The sequence below is a fragment of the Malus domestica genome, chromosome 15 (genome assembly GCF_042453785.1).
Source record: "Malus domestica chromosome 15, GDT2T_hap1".
Lineage (NCBI taxonomy): Eukaryota > Viridiplantae > Streptophyta > Magnoliopsida > Rosales > Rosaceae > Malus > Malus domestica.
In genome coordinates this window covers 27,358,170-27,376,474 of record NC_091675.1, presented here as the reverse complement: position 1 = coordinate 27,376,474, position 18,305 = coordinate 27,358,170, and the positions used below count along the sequence as shown (strand labels likewise).

The 18,305-nt window shown below is 37.1% G+C and overlaps 1 protein-coding gene and 1 pseudogene across 1 annotated transcript; one reads left to right on the top strand and one right to left on the bottom strand.

The window, feature by feature from the left end:
* The first annotated feature begins 2,940 nt into the window (after positions 1–2,940).
* LOC139191820 (oil body-associated protein 2A-like) lies at positions 2,941–3,947 on the top strand (annotated as a pseudogene).
* An 11,794-nt stretch (positions 3,948–15,741) lies between these two features.
* On the bottom strand, positions 15,742–17,193 carry LOC139192182 (uncharacterized). The gene is made up of 2 exons (XM_070813741.1): positions 16,571–17,193; positions 15,742–16,473 (listed from the first exon to the last, which is right to left on the bottom strand). Exons 1-2 carry the CDS (start codon positions 16,925–16,927, stop codon positions 15,937–15,939), a joined length of 894 nt encoding a protein of 297 aa, XP_070669842.1. The 5' UTR covers positions 16,928–17,193; the 3' UTR covers positions 15,742–15,936.
* Between the last annotated feature and the right edge of the window lie 1,112 nt (positions 17,194–18,305).

Sequence of the window (18,305 nt, the reverse complement as noted above, 5' to 3'; positions counted from 1 at the left end):
TATAATATATTTAAAATGAACACATAAATTAACAAAGTACAATAATAAAATCCTATACAAGTCTATTGTGGTGGTAGTGGCAGGGGATATGGTCCGATAATATCATAATCCTCAACTTTCACTGTCAAAGTCTCGATAATTCCCTACAAACAAAACAAACATGGTCAAATAACAAAAAAACAACATAAAATAATACCAAAAAATGGGCATAATCTCCCCTAAAATTGGCATACCCCAAACTCCACCCCACACCAAACCCAATTAATTAACTCCAAAAACACATATTAATGAAAAAAAATTAAAATTTGGGAAGAAAATACCTTTTAGCAAGATTGAGAGTGAGTGAGAATGAGAGGGATGAGTGAGTGTGAGAGAGTTAGAGGAGATAGTGAGAGAGATGAGATAGTGAGTGAGAGTGAGAGATAGAGAAGAGATAGAGATGAGATAGTGCGTCCCATTTTTGGCGCCCGCCCAAATTTTTAGGGTTTTGCGTGATGAAGTGTTGGTCGTGCAAAGTCTTTAAAAATATTTATAAAAAAAAATCCCACCTCCCATTTTTGGCTTTAGGCGACGAAATACTTGGATTTCGTCGTGCAAAGGTTTTAAAAAAATAAATTTTTATTTTTGTAAAGGCTGTGCGCGACGAAGTTTAAATGGCGTAAAGTAACTTGATGCGATGATGTTTGTTTTGTCGCAGTGTAAAGTGCTTTGAGCGACGATGTAACATCCCACATCGCCCAGGGGAGTGGATCATCTAAGCCTTATATGTATATTCCCATCTCTACCTAGCACGAGGCCTTTTGGGTGCTCACTAGCTTCGGGTTCAATCGGAACTCCGAAGTTAAGCGAGTTCATGCGAGAGTAATCCCATGATGGGTGACCCACTAGGAAGTGCTCGCGTGAGTTTCCAGAAACAAAACCATGAGGGCGTGGTCGGGGCCTAAAACGGATAATATCATGCTGCGGCGGAGTCCCATAATGGGTGACCCATTGGGAAGTTCTGCTCACGTGAGTTCCCAGAAATAAAACCGTGAGGGTGTGGTCAGGGCCCAAAGCGGACAATATCGTGCTACGGTAGAGTTGAGCCCGGGACGTGGTGGAGCCCGGGTCAGGATGTGACAACGATGTGTGTTTCGTTGCACAAGGTTTTTTTTTTTTTTACTAGTGTAAGGTCTTGAAAATTCCAGCCTCCATTGAAGATTATTTCTACTTATGGCCCCTTGCCATATGATTTATTGCTTTCTCCTGTTAGATGTTTTGCTTATGTTCATTTCCATAAAAATCAACAAACCAAACTTGACTCTTATGCAACATAAAGAGACTGTTTTTCAAGGGCATGTATTGTAAGTGAGAGTTTGATACCAATTTATTCCCTACACCCATTAGTGTAATATATCGTTGTGTAAAAACAGTCACATCATTTCAATTTGGATTAAATAGTCATAATCTTAATTAAGAATAGTCACAACTCAAACAACAATTTTTATTTGAATACATAATTTAATTCCTAAATGAATTAATAGGTTAAGTTATGAAAAAACAGAGTGCCAAGAGGCACAATGGTGTTGTAAAAGTTGTGGGAATGAATGCCCACATGTTTTAGCTAAAGATGAAAAGTGAGGAAGACTTAAGAATAGTAGCATTGTTGTTGTTGTATGATATTTTTTAAGATGCACTCATTTCACTTTTATGATTATTCACGAATATGGCTCTATATAAGAGCATTCCGTGTATGATCACAACACACAGAAAAGAAAAGAAGTGAAGGCAATAAGATCAATATCTTGTCCATCCCTTATTTACCTATAATTCTTTTGTATCAGTGTTACGAAAATAAACAGTGTGATACATTGCACCCGCTTCACTCCTGTCTCTAGCAAAGGTTTCTCTTTCACTTTTGCCTATTTATAACACATTAACAACATGACTCTCTAACCCTAACTAATTCTCATTTCCCTTCGTCGAAAATGCTTCCTCCAAGGATCTTACTATTCTTCTTCCTCCTCTGCCTCACTTGCTTGATGTACCTTCACCAAGATCTGCTAGCATCATGCCTTCTTCTAGTTCTCAATATAAAAATTACTTATATTTTTTTATTTCTTATTTGGTGTAGCTCCTGATTACTAACCTAGTGTTTATTTATGTAAATTTTATTGCGATTGTAGATGGTGCAGTACAATCGCCCATCTCAAACTGCAGATTTAATTTTATTGCAATTTTAGGTGGTGCGGTATAATCGCCCACCATGCACTGCATATAATCGCCCATCCTACGTTATATTGTTTCAATGAGAGTGGTGCAGTATGTTTGTACCATACTTAGGGCCTCTGTATTTATATCTCATACAAATACTCGGGGGACTTAAATGTAATTATGTAATAAAGGAAGGGGCAAATATGTAATAAGTGAGGAGCCCTTATTCTATAAAAGGACTCCTCACTCTCTTCATTAGGGGAGGTCATTTTCTTAGGCCATGGGAAGAGTTCTCTCACTCTCAGAAGCTCTCTCCCTCACTCCCCACACCTATCAGAGAAATACAATATCAGTGTGGACGTAGCGCAAACATTGGGGTGAACCACGGTACATCTTGTGTTATTTACTTTCTTGCAAATTCACGGTCGGGTTTACATTGTTCTAAGACCTCCGGTTTTGTGCATCAACATTTGGCGCCGTCTGTGGGAAATGATAAGAAAAGTTGTGTTGGTTCTCTTTCATTTTTTCACTTCAGCCGTGAATTTGCAAAATCTGCAAAAACCCAGAAACAAAAAAGATCCAAATTCCAACACTCGTGCTCTTCCCTCCCTATCTGTTCTTGTAAAAGCAACATCCAAATGATCCATCTGTTGAAATCTTAACCACTCATCCTTCTTTGTTTTATTAATCTCGTCATCGCCCACATCTTTCAGAGAGATCAGAAGCAAGACACAACGTCGTTTTGAGATGGTTTCAAGTGACAAGACGCCGACTCCGAACCTCGCCTTCAGGCCGGGAGATCAGCCAACGCCTCCAAGGAAGCCGATGATGATGGGACAGCACGTCCTGGACAAGGGCGTCGAGATGATGCAGTCCCTCAAGCTAGTGAAACAGATGAGCTAGCACGTGTGCACTTTTGCACTCTACAGCCACGACATGACTTGTCAGATTGAGACCCACCATTACGTCACTTGCCTCAACCACTCGTCAGATCCAGAATTTGGCCAAAACTTACGGCAAATTCTGGTGCACATGGCAAGTTGACCGAGGTGACCGACTTCCACTGAGAGCACCGGCTCGTATGATGTCACCTCAGCCGGTGAATGGAGGCAGACGACGTCGTGTCGGTTTCTGATTAATTGTTTTTCATCATGTCCTGGTGCACGATTGAGTCCGACCCAAGGGTGTTCACTGAACTTATTCTGCAGATGCAAGTAAAAGGCGTGCAGGTTGAGGAACTGTATTCATTGGACCTCAATTCTCTGAACAATCTGAGGCCAGTTTATGGTTTGATTTTCCTATTCAAATGGTGTCCTGCCGTATGTGCCTTGTTGAGGTTGAGAAGTCGCCGAAACTCGTCGCCTCCTATGCCATGCCTGATGATTATTATACCAGTGGTGCAGTACGCGTAAAATCTAGAGAACTCAGATAGCTTGAGGCACTAGGAATTTCTACCGAATTGAAATCAAATGGCTATGCACTTCTCTGTATGGGTTATCCGTCATCTGATCTTGAAGTAGAAACGCAAGAGGAGGATGAGATATGCTGGCTTCAGTTTGGCAGATATTTTGCTCGGGGACTAATTGAAAGAGATGATTATGCATTGAAGTTAGCTATGGGGAACATGGGTGGGCAGAGAAGGAGCGGAGAAATCAAGAAAAGCAAAAGATAACCTTGCAAAGCAAATGGGTGGTGTCGGACCAAAGAAGATGCCCACTGAAGGAGATTTTGTGAAAAACATGTTCATTTGAGCAACATCTATAGCATGCAATTAACAAATTAAAGGCGGAATCATGCTTGCATGCACTCAAAACAAAACATTACCCATTAAATTCAAAGCCTAGTAGATTGGTGAACCTTGACTCAACTTAAAACAACATTTGTTAGTTGAGAAATTTTACCTTTGTAGATTCCTCTTTGCACAAGCAAAGGCTAATCACCCAAAGAGAGGGCCTTCATTCCTTGCATCATAGATCTATGGATTTGGATGGATGAAATGGTTCTCCAAGTTCCCAAAATTGAAAACCTCTAAGTCTCTTCACCAAGGTTAGATTGGAGAAGAAATGAGTGACCTTGGAGTAGTAGGATTGCTAGCTAAACCCTCCAAGGAGGCCGGCCACTTTAGAGAGAAATGAGAGCTTATGTTCTCATCCTTTCCCCAAAAGAAAACCCTAAATGAATTTTGGCTATAAAGTCATATTTATACCTTAATTCATTGGAGTGGCAAACATGTAAATAAGTCCAAAACTCACTCCATCTCTAAATGGCCGGCCTTAGGGTATTATTGGGCTAATTGGGCCTTTGTGAATCATTATTCATTAAGTTGTCATACAACTTAAGTCAATGGGCTTGACGTTCGAAGCCCATTGGGCCTTAAGGTCCAAAACTATCCCGAGGTCTTTAACGAACTTATTCGTTTGATTAATTAACATATTAATTAATCCTTGCCATAAAAAATTAAACCATTTAATAATTCTTACTCATCTCCATTGTTTCTTCAATCTCCACCTTACATGGTATACGATCCATTAGGTTCCTTTTAGCGAGGCAGTGGGCGATTAAAACCATTTCAAATCGATTATGAATTGAAACTTACTTTCAATTATCCCTTTAGTGATTATACACGTTTAGGGCTTCCACAAACCATGAGTGACACCTAGCAGCATATCATGGTTACCCAAACTAATCAGAAGAGGTGGATAACCTATTCAGTTTAGGATTACAAATGCAATACGGTCTTTCTCTAATACAATACTTTTGACCACATTGTTTGGTTTGATAGTTTATTCATGTTTACTATCCAATGTGATTCGTGTGCTTATATGATTACCTTGAATGTGATTTGGAACGACTTCCTAAATCTCATTCATACTCTGGCCAGAGATTCTTAATCATATCATAGAGTATTCTCCCCCAAATGGTTTGAAGGTTAGAGATCCCTTGTTGCGCATTTACTTGCCTACATGGCTAAGTGGCTTAACCCTGACGATGCCGTGGACACTCGCGGATGGGGTGACTTTGACATAATCAAAGATCAAGTACCTAACCACAAGACAACTATGATGCCTCAGGTCAAATGACTACTTTGCATTATCCCAACCATGAGTTCTCATGTGACATGAATATGAGAACTCTTTGTTGATCGTTTTCAGTGAACTCATTCTCTATTGAGCACCTACGTACTTGTCTTGATGTCACACACACCAATGACTCGAGACTAGTCACTCTCCTTGAGAGAAGACACAGCACGTACTGATCTTAACGGACTGTCAATGCCCAATTGGCAATCCTATGATCAGGAACGTTTAGGATGTGTCTACGAAAGAATGGTCTCATGAATCTAACTTCTTTAGATTGCATTCTCCCAATCACATATTCCTTGGACTTATCGTTTAAGCGTATAACATTTATATGAGACGGCTCAAACAATAATCTTTGCCCTTGATATTAAACTAGATTAGTTTAACATGTGAAATGTCCGTAAAGTATCATCATATGATTGGTTTTAGGGCACATTTCCAACACCCACACTCTCATCATGAAGGAGTGCATGTTCCCACTCTTCACAGACAATGATGTTAAAGAAAAAGGAAAAGAAAGTGAAAAAGAAAGGCTGCATGTGACTATGTCTGCAAGTGAAAAGAAAAAGCATGCATTTATCCCTCAGACAGCTCAACCACTCCCACAAAAGCAAAAGCAAAGTAGAAAGCAAAAAAAAAAAAAAAAAGCAAACATTATGGGTGTGACCCATTGAGCAGAGGGTTGGATTTATTTTTGAATGATGTAATTTATTTTTCTTATTTTTCCGAGACATCTGTATAAACCCCATCAGAGGGTAATAAAAAAAACACGGCAAAGCCCAATATAAATGGGTTGGAATGTTATGTGGAGGGCGAAGGCCCATAAGCCCAAAATAGCACCAACCAGGTGACCAAAAGTACTCACAGTACTACAAAAATTATTCAGCACCCCATCACTATTATCGCCAATCAGGTGATTAAAAGTACGCCCAGTACTCCAAACAGCACCCCACCGCTATTATTGCCAACTAGGTGATCAAAAGTACACCCAGTACTCCAAATTATTTGGCAGCCTGCCGCTATTATCACCAACTAGGTGATCAAAAGTACGCCCAGTATTTCAAATTATACATGAGCATTACTCATGTTAATCATACATAAACATTCATGAGCATCACTCATATCAATCATACATAAACATTCATGAGCATCACTCATGTCAACATTCATGAGCATCACTGATGTCAATATCTATGAGCATCACTCATGTCAATCAACATAAACATTCATGAGCATCACTCATGTCAATCAGCTTCAAAAGCTTCATATATAGAGCTCTAGCTTCGAAAGCTTCATTTACAAAAGCTCTAGCTTCAAAAGCTATTTACAAAAGCTTTAGCTTCAAAAGCTTCATTTACAGAGCTCCAGCTTTAAAAGCTTCATGTACAGAGCTTTAGCTTCAAAAGCTTCATTTACAAAAGACTCTAGCTTTAAAAGCTTCATTTACAGAGCTCTAGCTTCAAAAGCTTCACTTGCAAAGCTTCACCTACAAAGTTTCAGTGCAGGGTATACAAATACCGCATCCAAACAACCACCACTTCGGCCCATACATGGATTCAATTTGAAGTCTCCAGCCAACATACTCTATTGACCGAAGACTTGGGGGACTACATTATATACCATATATTGGGCCTCAACTGGGCCTCATGAAAAATACTTGGGGGACTTAGCCCATTATTTATGTATTGAGGAGCGAACCCTTATTCTATAAAAGGGACTCCCTCACTTTCTTTAGAGAGCACTCATTATTCATGTATTGAGAAGCGAGCCCTTATTTTATAAAAGGAACTCCCTCATCTTCATTAGAGAGCATCGCCACCAGCTGAGCAACTACCTTGTCGCGAGCATCACTCCTAACCCATTATTCATGTACTGAGGAGCGATCCCTTATTCTATAAAAGGGACTCCCTCACCATCATTAGAGAGTATCGCTGTCTACTGAGCAACCGCTTCGCCGCGAGCATCAACTCTAGCCCATAATTCATGTATTAAGGAGCGATCCCTTATTCTATAAAAGGACTCCCTCACCTTCAGCGAGCCAACCAAAACATAAGCCACAAGCCGAGCAGCCTCGCAACATGTGCTACTTCTAGTTGAGCATCATTTCAGATTGGGCACCACCTCATATCGAGTATCAGTTCTAGACAACATCTAGTTACTTCGGCCCACACATGGACTGAATTTCAAGTCTCTAGCCAAAAGACTTTCTTGACTGAAGACTTGGGGGACTACTGTTTGTACCATACCTAGGGCCTCCGTATTTAGATCTCGTACAAATACTCGGGGGACTTAAATGTAATTATGTAATAAAGGAATGGGCAAATATGTAATAAGTAAGAAGCCCTTATTCTATAAAAGGACTCATCACTTTCCTCATTAGGGGATGCCATTTTCTTAGGCCATGGGAAGAGTTCTCTCACTCTCAGAAGCTTTCTCCCTCACTCCCAACACCTCTCAGAGAAATACAATATCAGTGTGGACGTAGCCCAAACATTGGGGTGAACCACGATACATCTTGTGTTATTTACTTTCTTGCAGATTCACGGTCGGGTTTACGTTGTTCCAAGACCTCCGATTTTGTGCATCAACACTATCAATTAAATTAAGACGAATGTGGTATAATTGTCTCAGTGAGTATTTAATCAATAATCAAAGAAGGATATACCAACAATATCATTTGCCCCTTGTGTGTTCATTAAGAAATCAAATTCTGGATTTGCTATAGTGGCAGGATATGCAGATAATATGAACTTAGTTGGAACCCCTAAAGAGCTCAATAAAATTGTTGAATATATGAAAAACGAATTTGAAATGAAAGACCTTGGGAGAAACAAAATATTGTCTCGGCCTGCAGATTGAGCATTGTGTTAATGGAATTTTGGTCCCTCAATCAGCTTACATTGAAAAAAATCCTAAAGTGATTTGGCATGGATAAGGCTTATTCACTCAGCACGCCAATAGTCATTCATTTTCTGGACATTAAGAAAGATCAATTTCATCCAAAAAAAGATGATGAAATGGTCTTTGGTCCAGAAGTACCATATCTGAGTGCAATAGATGCTTTATTGTATTTAACACAATGTACTATACCAGATATAGCTATTTTAGTTAACTTGTTAGCAAGGTATAGCTCTGCTCCAACAATTTGTCATTTGAAGAGAGTCAAAGATGTTTTACGATACCTTCGTGAGACAACATACATAGGTCTAGTCTATTCCAAGAAATCCATAAATGACCAAAGCCTTGTTGGATATGCAGATGATGGTTTTCTCTTTGATCTGCATAAAGCCCGCTCATAAAATGGATATGTGTTCAATTATGGAAATACAACAATTTCATGGCGCTCAACAAAGCAAACATTAGTTGCTGCATCTTCCAATCACTAGGAAATACTTGCTTTACATGAAGCCAGTCGTGAATGTTCTTGGTTAAGATCAATGATCCACCACATCCGGAATTCATGTGATTTACCTTCTAAGATATACACTCCATCTATCATTCATGAAGATAATGTAGCGTGTGTTGCCCAAATAAAGAAAGGATTCATCAAGGGCAATAAGACTAAACATATATCTCCAAAGTTTTTCAGTGCACATGAGCTTCAAAAGGCTAAAGTTAATGAGGTCAGACAAATTTGTTCCAATAAAAATCTGGCAGACTTATTAACCAAATCTCTACCAAAGTGCATGTTTCAGAAGTTAGTGCATGGTATTGGATTACATCGGCTCACCAATCAGTTAAATTTGAAGAATGCGGAATCAGAGGGAAATGCATATCAGGGGGAGCATTCATGATACATACATGTTATACTATTTTTCCTTCGACTAGGATTTTTTCCACTAGGTTGCAACATAGGCATACTTAACACTATATCAATAATCTAAACAAAGTTGTACTTTTTTTTCCTTTGCTACAGTTTTTCCCACTGGGTTTTTCTGAGCAAGGTTTTAACTTGGCAACTGATGTTGATATGTGGGCATCCATGGGGAGTGTTGTAAAAGTTGTGGGAATGAATGCCTACATGTTTTAACCAAAGATGAAAAGTGAGGAAGACTTAGAAATAGTAGCATTGTTGTTGTTGTATGATGTTTTTCAAGATGTACTCATTTCACTTTTATGTCTCTTCAAGAATATGGCTCTATATAAGTAGCATTCCGTGTACGATCACAACACACAGTAAAGAAAAGAAGTGAAAGCAATAAGATCAATATCCCTTCCTTCCCTTCTTTACCTTTAATCCTTTTGTGTCATAAATACAAAAATAAATAGTGTGATATGTTGCACCCACTTCACTCTTGTCTTTAGCAAAGATTATCTTTCTCACTTTTGCCGATTTATAACAATGGAACAATGTTGCAAACTTCTCATATGAGTTTTTTCTTTCTTATAGGCTAAAGTTTGAGTTTGGCCTATAAGAAACGTGGGCCAATTACCATACTATAATTATACTAGCCTTCATGCACTCGCATCTTGAAAACAAAAAGTCAAGAAAAGTCAACTAACGGTAAACAGTTAACTTTAACAGAATATTCCATTCTTAGATGGAATATTCTGTTAAAGTTAATTGAAAGGTTAACAGAATATTCCCTCCAAATCAGAAAATGATCTGGGGTCGTATTCAGGTTTAGGTCGGGTCGGATCTGGTTAGGATTAAAGGGTCATGGGTTTGGTCCCTGTCGTGGTCGCGGTCACCAGTTTCTAGGCTGGTTGGCCGGGATAACTTACTGAGCTCCAATCAAGCTCAAATCTTAACCATAACTCACCATTTAAATACCAAAATGAAGCTAGGAGGGTAAGGATTCGAATTATACTATTTTGGTTCTCCATTGTGGATGGAAAATGGCCAGAAAAGGCCTGCAACACACGAGTCCTTCGTCGAAAAACTGGGAAATAGTTTTCCCAAATTATTTATGTCACAAAACCTACCCAAAATCACTTATCACACTTAGATTTACACTAAACAACTAGAGATATTCATCCCAAGGTATTTCCGACTCACCTTCACCGAAAATTTGCAACATCTCGTCGGTGTCAGTGGTGGATGCATCATGATTTGACTGCATATGTGCAGTGAATGCATGGAGAAGAGAGATGGCCTCAAGGTTTGAGATGAAGAGAAGAGGGAGAATTGGTAAGGGTTAGGTGGTCACTGGCCTAGACGCTGGTGGTTACAGTCTCATGGTGTGGGTTCGATGGAGAGTTAGAGTGAGAGAGAACCGGAAAAGATGAGAGAAAGGGAAAGTTTGAAGGAAGAGAAGGTCGAGAGAGACAATGTGAAGTGGCAGCAAAAGATAGGTCCCAAAGGTCTAAAAGGGGACACATGAGAAAGGGAAAAGTAGGGTGTAGGCCCCACATGGCTCACAAAACAAGACACAAAATATCTCTAAATATGAAATTACCAAATCGCCCATCATGTTTCGTAGTTCTGTAAAATCTTCATTGTAGCTCCAAATTCGTTTCCGCTTATGCCTATGTATTCGTATCGTCAAATACTTCAAGAATACAGTAAAATAGTGGATCATCCACTTCACAAAATGATGATCAACAAAAGTCAACAATCTCACCTCTAGGGGTATTTTCATCAATTCACTCTTTTAAAATTAATAACATCATAAAAGTAGGGACAGGTTGTCACAATCTACGCACTTTAAAAAAAAATTCGTCCCTAAAATTTGAAATAAGTTGCTAAAAATAATATACTCAAGACAAAAAGAGAATATATAAAGAAGAATTCAAGCTAGAGCGGTTGCAGAAAAGAGAATGCCATTCATTCGCGATCGGTGTGCAATGATTCCACTTTTATGCCTCCAACCTCATACTTTCCTTCTCCTTCAGCACAATACTATAATATAATATTTTATAAAAACATAAGGTCAAAAATAGATATATAAAAACATAACATCAAAATACGTATATACAATAAAATAGAATCAAGATAGTTGTACTGAAATAAAAACTGAACATAGAAAAATGTCACCTACGCACTTGTAGCATCACGTACTTCGAGAATAAGTGTAGTATCCTTGGATCAAGCCCAAACAATAAATGAATAAACTAATGTAAATAGCCTTATTGTCCACTTGCTTAACGAATCCAACAAATAAATTATCGATATTACGGTCTACAGCTCGCAATACCAACAACTCATTGTTGTCACAATAAGCAAGCAAATAATTCTTGAGGATGCAATATTACCATCTTACCCCTCATTGGAAATACGCACAAATCATCATATTAACACCTCGATCGTGCTCATGCACTACCCTATCGGGCGACATTGTCAATAGCTCACAATTTGCTACATTTTAATCTCGATCATTCGATTACCTGTTAGCAATACTCGTGTGTAAAGCATGTTCCGTGCGTAAAAATTTCTATACCAAGGCTCAAACAGTACCATAGCCAAACTAGAATAATAAACATCATCATACGCAACATAAGCAGAGATAGGTGTCTAACATAACTGGCTAAAACTATAAAACATACAAAAGCAATATGTTCTCTAAGGTCCGAATAGTTCATTCAGATTGGCCGTTAGTCTGAGGGTGAAATGTGGTAAGTGGAAAAACTTAATACACATGGCCTTCAAGAAGGTTTCCCAAGACTTGGAAGCGAAACGCGCATCACGGTGAGATACAGTAGTGTCATGCACACTAGGCAACCAAAGATTGTAATTCACATATGCCTCAAGAAGTAGATTCATTATGAATTTCCACTTAGGTTTAGCCAAAAATTACGCCGAAAAGGCTAAATGAACACTCAAGAATTTGAGAGTCAAAACAAGTCCATCAAATCTAAAGTACAAGATAGCTAGAATGAATACATGACATCTTGCTACAATGGTAGCTTTCGGAAGATTCAATCACCAATGATAAAGATTCATTTAGCAAGGTATTTATTGGGTGATTAAGGAATAAATGGTCTCAACTGCAATTCCAATGTCAACAATTCTTCTAGACAGTCGATCGGCTTCAAAAATAATACGAAGTGTAGTTGAGTAGACACGTACTCAAGTTGACTGCATTGCCTTTCGTCACAAAGAGGTGACTCTGGAATCACGATCAAGGTAGAAGGCAGTTTTTGAATCACAGCATACTACGCGCGACTTATATGTTTTAAATGTATTTATATGAGTAAATTGACAAAAGGAAAGTCAAATATTTGAAGTAAATGAATAATTTTAGATCATGCTAGAAGAAACACCTTAAAGACCAGTTAAAGCAACTGAATTCACATAAAAAATCGGTCTCTATAGAATTTATATTAAGAATAGAGAAAATAATATTTAATAAACAATTGATTGAATCACATTATTGCTAGCCCATTGTGAGGCTAAGCCCACCCCCTCCCCCTTAGTGTAGATAATATTGTTTGTTCAAAAAAAAAAAATTTGATAATTAATTTAATCACATTATTATTCGCGTGCGAAAGACATTTTTTATAATCAGCATTACACGCCTTTTAAGATGTTTTGAATTATTTTGGGATGTCTTTGAAGTTTTTTGTCTTGGAGGTATTTTTGTCCAAATATTTTTATTGAAGCTTGGTGACACAAAAAGCATTATTGACAACATTTGATTGAATCACATTATTGCTAGCCTATTGTAAGGTACTAATTTTTTTTTTAAATTGTACTAATTTATCACTGGCACTACGTGCCTCTTAAGATGTTTTGAACACAATATTCATGATTTTCCTTATTTTTATTATATTTTTCTTTCCCCTTCACTTGAGCACCATCAACTTTCACTCATCCTTCCATTTTTTTTTATTATTTTCTCTCTTCCCACTTATATTTATATTATATTTTATGAGACCAAATTACCCCTACATAATTTGATATATTATATTGGGCTGCTTTTGGAATTTTTTTGGTTGAGGGGCAATTTTGTTCTAATTTTTTTGTCGAAGCCATGACACCAAAACTGGCCTTCGGCTTTATATATAGACTAGCCTTCATGCACATGCAAAATGCATTTTTTGAATCACAACATGCTACCCGCGACTTACACGTTTTAAATGTATTTAGCGTAAATTGACAAAAGGAAAATCAAATATTTGAAGTAAATGAATAATCTTAGATCATGCTAGAAGAAAGCTCTCATAAATCAATTAAAGCAGCTGAATTCACATAATAAAATTGGTCTCTATAGAATTTATGTTAAGAATAGAGAAAATAATATTTAATAAACAATTGATTGAATCACATTATTGCTATCCCATTGTAATGCTAAGCCCACCCCCATCCCCCTTAGTGTAGATATATCGTTTGTTAAAAAAAAAACAATCATTTGACAACTAAGTTAATGTACTATAATCACATTATTATTTGCGTGTGAATGACCTTTTTTTTTTATAACCGGCGGTGTCTAAAAATAGAAAAAATAATATTTAATAAACAACTGATTGAATCATATTATTGCTAGCTCATTGTACGGCTAAGCCCACCCCCTCCCCCCTTAGTGTAGATAATATCGTTTGTTAAAAAAATCATTTGACAACTAAATTAATCACATTATTATCCGCGAAAGACATTTTTTTTTATAACTAGCATTACACGCCTCTTAAGATGTTTTGAACGTGTTTAAAAATAGAGAAAATCATATTCAATAAACAACTGATTGAATCATATTATTGCTAGTTTATTGTGAGGCTAAGCCCACCCCCTCCCCTTAGTGTAGATAATATTGTTTGTTAAAAAAAAACAATCATTTGACAACTAATTTAATCACATTATTATCCATGTGCGAATGACCTTTTTTATAACCAGCATTACACGTCTCTTAAGATGCTTTGAACGTGTTTAAAAATAGAGAAATTGAATCACATTATTGCTAGTCTATTGTGAGGTACTAATTAAAAAAAAATTAAAAAAAACCCCAAAAAAATTAATTATTAAAAAATATTGTTAAAATGACGAAAATGCTCCTACTTTATTTGATGCATTATTTTAGGATGCCTTTGAAGTTTTTTTGTTTTGGGGGTATTTTTATCCAAATATTTTTGATAAAACTTGATGACATCAAACCACTATTCACTTTTCCATTCTCTTTATATATAAAAGAAGATAACAAAACCGTGGTCAGGAAGTCATGATTTTGGTTAGTACTTTGGCAGTTGGCACTCGACAAAAAATATAAAGCTAAAAAATGAAAGGCTAACTTTCAGGGTTTGGACCACGCAGGCAACAAAGTATCGTTAACTCTTAATTAAAGTTATAAAGAAACCAAGTAATTAACAATACAAAATTCATGTTGTATGACATGCTTGTTTTAGTTTTGAGCTCATGGGATCAATAGGAGCTGCTCATAGAGTGTTCGTATGGCATATTATTTTTTGAAAGCTTATATCTAGAATTGATATATGTATACTATATATACATTTACATTGTCGGCTCATATTTTAAATAGTTTAGGTTTTTAAGACCAATGATTTTCTAACTAACGATTAATATGCACCTTAAGTTTGAATTCTTCTCTTCGTCCCTCTTGTTTTTCACCAACAAGAACTTCCATTTGTGATATGTTATGCTGTGATTCATTTGGAAGTCCATACAACCATGTCATTCAGTAAACCAAAAACTTGAAGTTTGCAACCAAAAGAGAAAATAATTGACGTTTGGAAAATTGACATGCACACTATGTATTATTAAGCCAAACCTTATTCCAACATAATTATTGCTAGACAACTAATAACTGCAAATTTTAAGTTGTTAGGGAATAAGTCAACAATGTATATCAAGTTTAGACCATCCCTTATGTACACTCTCCTCATGCACGTGAAAAGTGGACAAACCGAAAGATAAACATATGGATGCAGTCTCACTATGCATCGTGCAAACCAACAATTAAGAAGTTGGTAATAGGATGCAGTCTCAAAAATTTTAAGCTATTAGGAAATGAAGCAAATGTAGCTGCTTGCTAAAGGATAGCATCTATGGCCAACCAGCCTTAGAAATTAATATTATTGTGCCCAAACTCACCTTAGAAACGATGGAAATAATCATTTCATGCTTTTGGGCTTGCTAATGAAATAGGGGTGCGTTTGTTGCGCTGGACTGTCTCGGACTGGACTAGTTGCCGGGACTAAGCTGGACTGGCTTAGACTGGACTAAGCTGGACTAACTTAGTGAAGCGTTTGGTGCAGTCTCGGACTAAGAAGCAGGATAAGAAAAACAGTACTGTTCACCAGATTTGTGTTTGCTTAGACTAGGACTACAAATTTTTGCCATTGTGTAATAGAGTAATGCTACAAATCTCATGATATGGGTTAATTGGAGCATATTTTTGCCATGTATATTATGAATCTTAAAAAAAATTGACAATTGTTTTGTTTCTATTACCTGCTAATAGAATTGGGTTTAATTTGCAAATGTAGCTTGATTTAAACTCTATCACCCAACAGAAGAAAAATAATAGTGGCCAAAACATGCAACTTCAACAAATACAAGTACATAAGATCTCCATAATTTAGAAAATCCTAGTTAACATTAGTTAACATTAGCCAAAATAGATCTCCATAATTTACAAAATGGCTAGTTAACATAAGCCAAAATACTAGTGCAAAGCTAAGTTATAAGTCATAACATAAGATTGTATGATTAATAAAATACATCCATGTTAACGTTAATAAAATACATCCATGTTAACATTAGCCAAAATCCTCATCCGCTTGCGTTGTCGCTTAAAAGCCTTTGGACGAACACTTTCTTGAGTTCCGGTTTGATTGCCCTGAACACTCCCACATTTTTTGGTTTATCCAAAATAAGAGACAATGCATCAATTTGATCCATAGGAGAGAGACCCATTGCTTCAAGTTCATTAGCTATGTCAGTATGATCTGCAGTACCTTGAACTAAAGCTTCAGTTACCATTTGCATCCTCTTCCCACTTTCAACATAAAAATCTTTCAGTCCACTGATAATTGCCTCGGTTCCATCACTTGAACTTCCCACAGCTCTTTTCCTCTTTCTTTGGCTATTTTCAGATGGGGTGCTTTGTTGGCTTTGTTGGTTCATTGAAGAAACAAAATTTTCACCTCCAATATCACTTTCACCAACATGATCATGACTTTGTTCCTCCACCATTTGAGCAGGGGTTTCGGCTACATTACCCGTAGCCCGATCTTTTCCAAATATATATGCAAATCTATCAAACAGTGGAAAAGGTTTGCTTCTCCATCCATCGGCTTCTTTATTTCTCTAAGATTATATCAACATAGCAAAACTAAAATTTAGCATGTGTAATAAATATAGCAGCAAGAATATAACTAATGCATAAATAAAATAGGATATGAACCTGCACATAAGTTTGCCATGCGTCATCACTGTCAACTTCAACGCACTTTTTGACATCATTCCATGCAAATCCACTTGTGTTTATCATGTCAACGACCATACTATATGTTTTTTTCCATTTCTTCAACTTGGACTCAATATGTGGATTTGCCTTTATATTTGAATGAGGACATAAAACATTGACAGCTTTTGCTATTTCAACCAAAGTACCTTGTTTGAAAGCACCGGTGTCACACCGTTGCTTCCGAGCAACAAAATCCTCAAGAACTCCTAGTAATACTTCTTCCTCAAATGCTTCCCATTTACGCCTTCTTCCTTTTGGCTCTTGAGTAGCATTCAAAAAAATTTCGTTATCCATACCTAAACAAAAAATATTTTAATGAAGGAAAATACCATACAAATAATCAATTTGCATAATATCCAATCAACTTGCATAATATCCAATTAATTTGCATACCATCCAATCATTGTGCTAATATCTAACAAATGCATGATAAAAAGGAATACTAAAATAAAATGTTATCATTAACACATATAGCTAGTTCGGTTGCTGGTTCCTAATTGCTCTCCACTCATTATACATTTCCTGAGCCATATCATTCCTCATTGCAGTCCACTGGTCCGATGTTTGAACATTACCAACATATTCACCTTCTTCTGTATTTTGTCCATCTTCTATTATTGGCAAATTCTCCATTGGATCTACAGACATCTCTTGCCTAATAAGATTGTGTAGTAGGCAACAAGCGGTAATTATTCGACCTTGTGTCCTTATCGGATAGAAAGATGGACTCCTTAGTATCGACCACCTTCCTTTTAGCAAGCCAAAACAGCGTTCAATTACATTCCTTGCCTTAGAATGCTTCATGTTAAAATATTCTTCCTTATTAGAAGGTGTTCGTCCCTCCCATTCAGATAAATGATAAGGTATTCCTCTATAGGGTGCAAGGAATCCTTCACCATTTGTATAACCACCATCTACAAGGTAATAATAACCTAATGAAAAAAAAAAAACAGACCTTATTAGTGTTTTGTAGTTGACAAACAGAACTAAACCTAACTTACAAAGTTGAGACTAAGTAATAGTCTTACCCGCTGGTACCTTAAAACCATTAGGCCTACTAATTGCATCATGTAGCACTCTAGAGTCTGATGCGGAACCCTCCCACCCCGGAAACACATATATGAACTGCATATCTCCTGAACACACACCTAACACATTAGTTGCGACTCGACCCTTTCTTGTTCGGTATCTTGGTTTGTCAATTTCAGATACATGCACATCAATGTGTGTTCCATCCAATGCTCCCAAGCAATTCTTAAAAATAAAAAATAAAAAAGTTGTTGTTAATTTATACAAAGGGAATGAAGAGTTAAAGCTTACGGAAAATGAAAAAAAATTCTCATCATACCTTAAAATATCGCCACCTAGGATCTGTAGAATCAATAGGCACAGGCTGGGGGACTTTTAGTAGGATACCTTGTAATCGCAAAATTCCTTGCAATACGCTATTGAAATACCTACTTATAGTCTCTCCCGACCTATAAAATCTACCGTCAACACTACGATTCTTAGTATGATGTGCTAATATTTGTAAAGTCATACACACATGTTCCTCTACAGACACCAAACCATCAGTTTTTACCCTCCCATCTTGACGAAGTAAGTCGCATAATATGCCAAAAGTCCTTCTATCCATTCTCAATTCGTTGACACATTCAGTATCAGTATTCCC